Source organism: Elephas maximus, chromosome 3 (genome assembly GCF_024166365.1).
Source record: "Elephas maximus indicus isolate mEleMax1 chromosome 3, mEleMax1 primary haplotype, whole genome shotgun sequence".
Classification (NCBI taxonomy): domain Eukaryota; kingdom Metazoa; phylum Chordata; class Mammalia; order Proboscidea; family Elephantidae; genus Elephas; species Elephas maximus.
Window position 1 is genome coordinate 6,633,725 of NC_064821.1, and position 7,076 is coordinate 6,640,800.

General features: G+C 62.7%; 1 protein-coding gene across 2 annotated transcripts; it reads left to right on the plus strand.

The window, feature by feature from the left end:
• The first annotated feature begins 964 nt into the window (after positions 1 to 964).
• Positions 965 to 6,236, plus strand: HMG20B (high mobility group 20B). 2 transcript variants are annotated; one of them, XM_049876401.1, is made up of 11 exons: positions 965 to 1,108; positions 1,304 to 1,359; positions 1,759 to 1,867; positions 2,144 to 2,206; positions 2,592 to 2,795; positions 3,220 to 3,340; positions 3,654 to 3,700; positions 3,974 to 4,046; positions 4,208 to 4,423; positions 4,894 to 5,026; positions 5,563 to 6,236. In XM_049876401.1, the coding sequence occupies exons 2-11, from the start codon at positions 1,322 to 1,324 to the stop codon at positions 5,573 to 5,575; spliced, it is 1,017 nt and encodes a 338-aa protein (XP_049732358.1). In that variant the 5' UTR covers positions 965 to 1,108; positions 1,304 to 1,321; the 3' UTR covers positions 5,576 to 6,236. The 2 variants fall into 2 exon arrangements, with proteins under 2 accessions (XP_049732358.1, XP_049732359.1); XM_049876402.1 differs by lacking the exon at positions 2,144 to 2,206.
• The last annotated feature ends 840 nt before the right edge of the window (positions 6,237 to 7,076 follow it).

Consider the following 7,076-nt stretch of genomic DNA (forward strand, 5'->3'; position numbering starts at 1 on the left):
GTAGCAGGGGCAGCCCCAGCCCAGACCACATGGAGAAGGCCAGGGTGCTGCCTCAGGGTCCCCAAGACCCAGAGCAGAGCCCCCTGCCCCTCTGTCCCTTGCAGGCTCATAGCTTTCCTTCCTCTCACACCATCTTTTTCAAATGCTTTCAGCTTCGCAGCATTCCGGGCTCGGTCCTGGGCGTGGGGCAATGTCCCCACTGTGCATGAGGGCGAGTGGAGGCCTTAGGGGCAGAGCGGCCCCTGCGTCCAGAGGCAGAGCCAAGCACCTCGGGGTGTTAGGGCTCTAAGTCCAGTGAGTAACTGGGAAACTCTTGCCCCACCGGGTTTTGCAGTATGCGTAATGGTTAAGAGCTACGGCTGCTAACTAAAAGGTCGGCAGTCGAATCCTCCTTGCTCTCCTAGGGAACCCTATGGGGCAGCTCCACTCTGTCCCATAGGGTCGCTATGAGTCGGAATCCACTCGATAGCAACAGCCTTTTTTTTTTTTGGTCTTAGAAACAGGTCCCACCTTGCCCGGGCGCAGGGGGCAGCCTCCAGTTACCTTAATTCCTTCCCTAGCAACCTACCGCCGTCCCCATGGCAACCGGGGCGGGGCCCGGCCCTGATCCGCCGGTCCTCTGATCCGGCAAGGGCGGGGTAGCTCGCCTTAAAAGTGAGTGGGAGGAGTCCGCGCCTTTCCTACTAGCCCTTTAAGAGGCTCCGCCCCTGCGAGGCCCCCCAAAGCGTCGTGATTGGTCCCGAGAGCGGCCGAGCGCAGCCGAACTTGACGTACCGCCCGCAGCCTTCCCGTCCCCTTGCCTCACGGCTCCGCAGTCTCCTCAGCCAATCGCCGAACGGCGCGCCGACCTTCACCTGCATGGTCACGCCCCTAGGGAAGGCCTCATCCAATCCGGACGCGCGTGGAGGGCTTCTTAGCATGCCGGGGGCGGGGCGGGGCGGGGCGGCCGGCGGGGGCGGGGCGCGGGGCGGTTGGTTGGAGCGTCGCAGCAGCCGAAAGCTCCGGGAAAGTTTCTTTGGAGGAGAAAACAGCCACGGAACTCTGGGCCCGGGCCGGGGCCGAGGGCGCGGGGGTCCCGGAGCCGGGGCGGGGCCCTTCCCGGGCTAGGGTAAGCGGGCTCGGGCCTCCGGGCGGGCGATCGTTCAACAAAGGATCCCGGGGCGCCCGCCCTCGAGGCCTCCCCGCCCGGATCCAACCCCCCCGGGCGCCCCGGGCCCGGCATTCTCAGACTCCCTATCGGGGGACCCTGGTCGGAATCCGCATTGGGGCGCCCCTCACCTCCGCTACCGCGTCTGTTTTTCAGGTCTGGCCGGGAGCGGCCATGTCCCACGGCCCCAAGCAGCCCGGCGCGGCCGCCGCGTGAGTACGACGTTCCCTCCCCTTCCCCCGCCCACCCAGCCAACTCGGGGTTGCAGCCCGCAGCCCCGATTCTCCCTGTCTGAGCTTCTCGACACCGCCCCAACCCCGCCCCCGGGGTCTTGACTCCCTCCCCTGGGTCTGGTCCTCTCCTGGCCCCCAGGGGGTTCGACCCCGCCCCGTCCCTTCCCCTTCCCGGGGAACACCAGCCTCTCACCCTAGCTTTGCCACCTAGGGCTCCTACCCGACCCCTGTATCCTGACCCCCCCACAAACTGCTCCTCCCAGGACTCATGCCCCCTCGCTGTCAGCTCCACCACCGGTGGTCCTTAAAAGCAGGAGGAGGGTCGGGGGTCAGGGAGGATCTGGGGGTGGGGAGTAACCCTGGTATTCGTGGCTCCAGGCCAGCTGGTGGCAAGGCTCCGGGCCAGCATGGAGGCTTCGTGGTGGCTGTCAAGCAAGAGCGTGGCGAGGGCCTGCGGGCCGGAGAGAAGGGGCCCCACGAGGAGGAGGTGAGAATATCGGTAGGCTGTGGGGAGCCCAGAGTCCAGTCTGCAGCCTGAAGCCCTGCCCCCAGGCTAAATTGAATCTGTTGTGGCTCCGCCCACAGCCCTGATTTCCCGCTCAAATCTAAGGTCAGACACCACGCCCCTAATAGGCCCAGACTCCGCCCACTGGGTGATGCTTTGTCGAAGGCCCCGCCCACTGCATAGTGCCCACTTCCCTTTGAGAGGTACCTTCCCATCTATGGGTGCTTTCTCTAACAATAAGCCACGCCACTCCCACAGCCCACGCCCTGGAACGGAGCCCTGGTGGCACAGTGGTTAAGAGCTACGGCTGCAAACCAAAAGGTCATTTCGGCTGCAAACCAAAAGGTCATTTCGAATCCACCAGGTGCTCCTTGGAAACCCTGTGGGGCAGTTCTGCTCCATCCTATAGGGTCTCTATAAGTCGGAATCGACTTGACGGCAACGGTTTTTTTTTGTTTTTTTATCCCTGACACAAACCTGGTCCCCAGTATCTCTGGTCCCCTCACTTCTGGCCAGGTCGCCATTACCCCTCAGGGCCCTAACCCCTGACCAGCCTACACCTCAAGCCCTTCGGGGTCCAACCTCCTGACTAGACCACACCCACTTATCTAGCCCCATCCACTTCTTCCCAGGCCCTGCCCGAGTTTCTCTAAGCCCCTCCCCTAGCCCTCCAGGCCCCTCTCAACTCTGTGGCCTGGTTCTGTAGCCTGTGAAGAAGCGCGGCTGGCCCAAGGGCAAGAAGAGGAAGAAAATTCTGCCTAACGGGCCCAAGGCTCCGGTCACGGGCTACGTACGCTTCCTGAATGAGCGACGGGAGCAGATCCGCACGCGCCATCCCGATCTGCCCTTTCCTGAGATCACCAAGATGCTGGGCGCGGAGTGGAGCAAGCTGCAGCCAGCAGAGAAGCAGGTGGGCCAGCTGCGACCCCTGACCCCCAACACCACTGGGACACCCTGGGACAGCCATACCTCCAAAGGATCAGGCACAGAGGGTCCTCCTCCTGCGTGGTGAAATGACCACCTACACCTTGTTGGTGCAACAGTTCAGCACTGGGCTGCTAACCAAAAGGTCGGCTGTTGGAACCCACTCAGCAGCTCCGTGGGAGAAAGACCTGGCAATCTGCAGGTCTCACAGCTAAGAACACCCTATGAGGCAGTTCTACTGTGTCAGCCAGTGCCGCTGTGAGTCAGAGTCAGCTCAGTGGCACCAGCAATGACAACAGTTTGCTGGAGGAGCAGGGAGTAGTAGACAAGAACAGGCCTGTTGCTGAGGGTGGTAGGGAGCTATGGAAGGTTGAGGAATGAGAGCTAAGTGATGGTGATGTCCCTGCCAGAGGTACCTGGATGAGGCAGAGCGGGAGAAGCAGCAGTACATGAAGGAGCTGCGGGCATACCAGCAGTCGGAGGCCTACAAGATGTGCACTGAGAAGATCCAGGAAAAGAAGATCAAGAAAGGTGGGACGGGCCCCAGCCTCAGGACACAACAGTGACCCCGGCAGGCCCAGCCCCCCACACCCTGCCATGGGGCTCAGGGTCTGGTGGGGGGAGAGAGACACATAGCCAGGTAGCTCTGACAGAGGAGGGATCAGTGCTGTGATGACAGGCACAGAGACCCTGCGGGGGCAGGGCAGGGAGCCTGACCCAAGATCTGTAGGCTGCCTGAGGGGGAGGGGGAGGAGGAGGGTGTTCCAGGTGGAGGGAACAACATGTGCAGTGCGTGGGGTCAGAGGAGGCGGGGAGGCTGACCTTGCCCTCCTCCCTCCTCCAGAGGACTCGGGCTCGGGGCTCATGAACACCCTGTTGAATGGACACAAGGTAAGTGTCCTGCCTCCAAAGAGGGCACAAGGGGTCTTCCCTTCTAAGGGAGAAAGATCTGAGGGTTCCCGACCCTGGTGAGCACCTCCTCTTTCAGATGGGGGCAAGCAGAGGCTGGCAGGGCGGCCTCCAGGTGGGAATGTTTTAGACTGGAGTGTTGTTGGACCGTTTGGGCCCAGGGCGGCCCGAGGAGGCGACCCCAGGCGGAGGACATCTCAGGAAGGGGCGTGGCTGCTCCCTAAAATAAGTTGTCCCCTTGCTCCTTGGCCCCAGGGTGGGGACTGCGACGGCTTTTCCACCTTCGATGTCCCCATCTTCACTGAAGAGTTCTTGGACCAAAACAAAGGTGAGCGCGGACGCCCCCGGCTGGCCTCCAAGTGCGCACCCAGTGAAGGAGGGTGGGTGGACGGGTGGGCCAGAGGGCGCCAAGGCAGGAGGCAGCGATGGGGGACTGGCCGCTGGGAGCCGGGGCCCGGCCTGGGAGCTGACCCCGCCCGCCCCCTGCAGCGCGGGAGGCGGAGCTGCGGCGCCTGCGGAAGATGAACGTGGCCTTCGAGGAGCAGAACGCGGTGCTGCAGCGGCACACGCAGAGCATGAGCAGCGCGCGCGAGCGCCTGGAGCAGGAACTGGCGCTGGAGGAGCGGCGGACGCTGGCGCTGCAGCAGCAGCTCCAGGCCGTGCGCCAGGCGCTCACCGCCAGCTTCGCCTCGCTGCCCGTGCCCGGTGCGGAGGCCCCGCCCAGCCTCTCGGCCCCGCCCAGCCACCGCCCTGGCCCCGCCCCCGAGGGGCACAGGCCCCGCCCCATTGGCCCCTCCTCCCCCCAGGCTCTCAGCTGCCCCACCCACCGCCTTCTCACCGCTCCGCCCCCGAGGCCTCCCCGCCCCCAGCGCTTCCGGTCAGGCGCTCCCTCCGCCCGGCCCCGCCCACCCCCTGGTTTCCGTCCGCCCTCCCTGTGGTCCGCTCCCCCTGCCGTCCTCGACCCTGACCTCCGCTGACCTTTACTAACCTCCCAGCGCCCCTCAGCCGGTACCACTGCAGTGCCCACCCACGACTCCGCCCTTGCCGACTTCCGCCTTCTGGCCCCTCGCCCGCCCACACTGGCCCGGTCCCAGATGCCCGACCTTCCTCCCCAAGACCCCGGAGTCGCACCCCGCGCCTCTCTGACGCCCAGTTCTTGTGGACCCCGCCCCCAGGCACGGGCGAGACGCCCACGCTCAGCACCCTGGACTTCTACATGGCGCGGCTGCACGACGCCATTGAGCGCGACCCCGCCCGGCACGAAAAACTCATTGTCCGCATCAAGGAGATCCTGGCCCAGGTTGCCAGGTGTGTGCCCGGGCAGGTGTACCCCTGGGGAGCCCTCCGCCCGCTGGGGGTGTGCCCGGCCGGGGCGGGGCCTTCACCCAGGTAGACCCGCCTTGGCGGCCACCCTCCAGTAAGGTACCCCGGGCCTGGGGGGCCCGGGGCCGAAGAGTGGGACCAGGTAGCAGGATTTTACTGTGGGGTCAGGTCCCCTAAGCAATCTACAAGTGGGGGTTGTTTGGCCCAGTCGGCTAATGGGAGCTGTTGGGGGCGCTAATGAGGCCATGTACGTGCATCATTGAGCTGGGCAGGGTCTGTAGGGCCCCCCTCTGCCAGTGGGATCAATCTGGGGAATCAGATCTTCCACAGATCCTTACGTGGGTCTTTCTGGGGGGACCCCGCCGTTAGATGGGATCAAGTCTACATCCCCTACTCTGGCGTCTGTTAGGAGGAGCTGCACAGGGGTACGGTACCTCTGGGACTCCCCCAGGATGGGGGTGAGGGCTGAGAGATTATGGGAGTGCCCTCTCACGCGCCCTCTTCTCTCTCCCCTGTCACAGCGAACACCTGTGAGGGTGTCAACCTGCACCAATCCCAAGAAGACCAAGCTCTGGGCCCGGCCCTCTCCCGACTCCGCCCCATGGAGGAGGGGCCGGGGGTCCGCCCTTTGGGGCCAGCCTAATCCTGCACCTTGGGGCTTCAGCCCCCCCACATTAAATTTCTACAGCACTCCCCTAGCTATTAACCTCCAAAGCACCCTCAGCCCAGGAAAAGCACCCACCCAACCCACGCCATAGGGACCCAGCGAGGTCCACACGCCTCACACTACAAGGACGCAGACGACACGCCCCCGCGTACTGGGGTGTGGCCCCCCACAGACTTGGCCTAGTGACCCAGGGCACGGGTGGGGAGAGCCCCACAGCAACACGTGCACCGAGCCACTCAGGTTTTCAGGACACCGGGCAGCCAAAAACCACACCTCACACTGTGCAACACGCAGCTTGCCACAAGAACAGAGCATGGGGCGGGGCCACGCACAAGGCGGGTGGCCGGGTGGCCGGTCCTCTGCCTGTCACCCTCTCCAGCACACCAGACTGGAAGGAGATTGGTACTGACCAGCCCCGCCTCGCCCAGCTGAGGGACCCTCGTGGAGGCGGCCCCTTCAGCCACTGCTTAATCCGAACTTTTAAAATAAAATCAAGCAGAATTTGAGTCTGGAGCTTGTGAGTGTGTGTTTTGAGGAATGGAGAAGCCAGGAGATACACCCAGGGTCTCCCCCTACCCCATGACAGCCCAGCTGGGCGTCCCAGGCCTGCCCCCTTACCTATGGGAGAGCTCCAAAGTATGGGCTGCCCCATTTCTCAGGAAAACTGAGGCTCAGGCTTGACCAGGTCACAGAACAAGTCAGGGGCACCATCCTCCCCTATCCTGCTGAAGGCTGTGCTTTGTGGACTCCCTCTGCTTCTGGGGCACACAGGCGACAGAGCTGGCCCTCCATCCTTCAACTTGGTCTTCCTGACCCAGGTTCAAAACCCTGACTCTCCACCTCCTGGCAGGGTGACTGTGGGCAGGTGTGACTTCATCGCTCAGATTGTTTTTAATTGTACTAAAATACACATACAATTCCCCCGTTTCACCATTTCCAAAGGTACAGTTAAGTGGCATTTCAGTACATTCGCCATGCTGGACAACCATCACCTCTATCTGATCCCAGAACATTTTCATCGACCCCCTCCCTAAAAAAAAAACCCTGAACCCATTAACAAAGGAGCCCTGGTGGCACAATGGTTAAACACTTGGCTGCTGACCCAAAGGGCAGTTCAGTCCCACCCCGTGGCTCACTGGGAAAAGGACCTGGTGATCTGCTCCCGTAAAGACGACACCCTAGAAAGCCCTATGGGGAGTTTGTGAGTAGATACATAGGTAGATACTTTACAGGTGTGGGAGGGCGTATGTGAGTACATGGACGTGCATAAGTAGGTATGTTAGGCGCCAACGAGTCATTTCCACCTCAGTGACTGTACAACAGAACAAACGCTGCGCAGTCCTGCGTCATCCTCACAGTCTTTGCCAT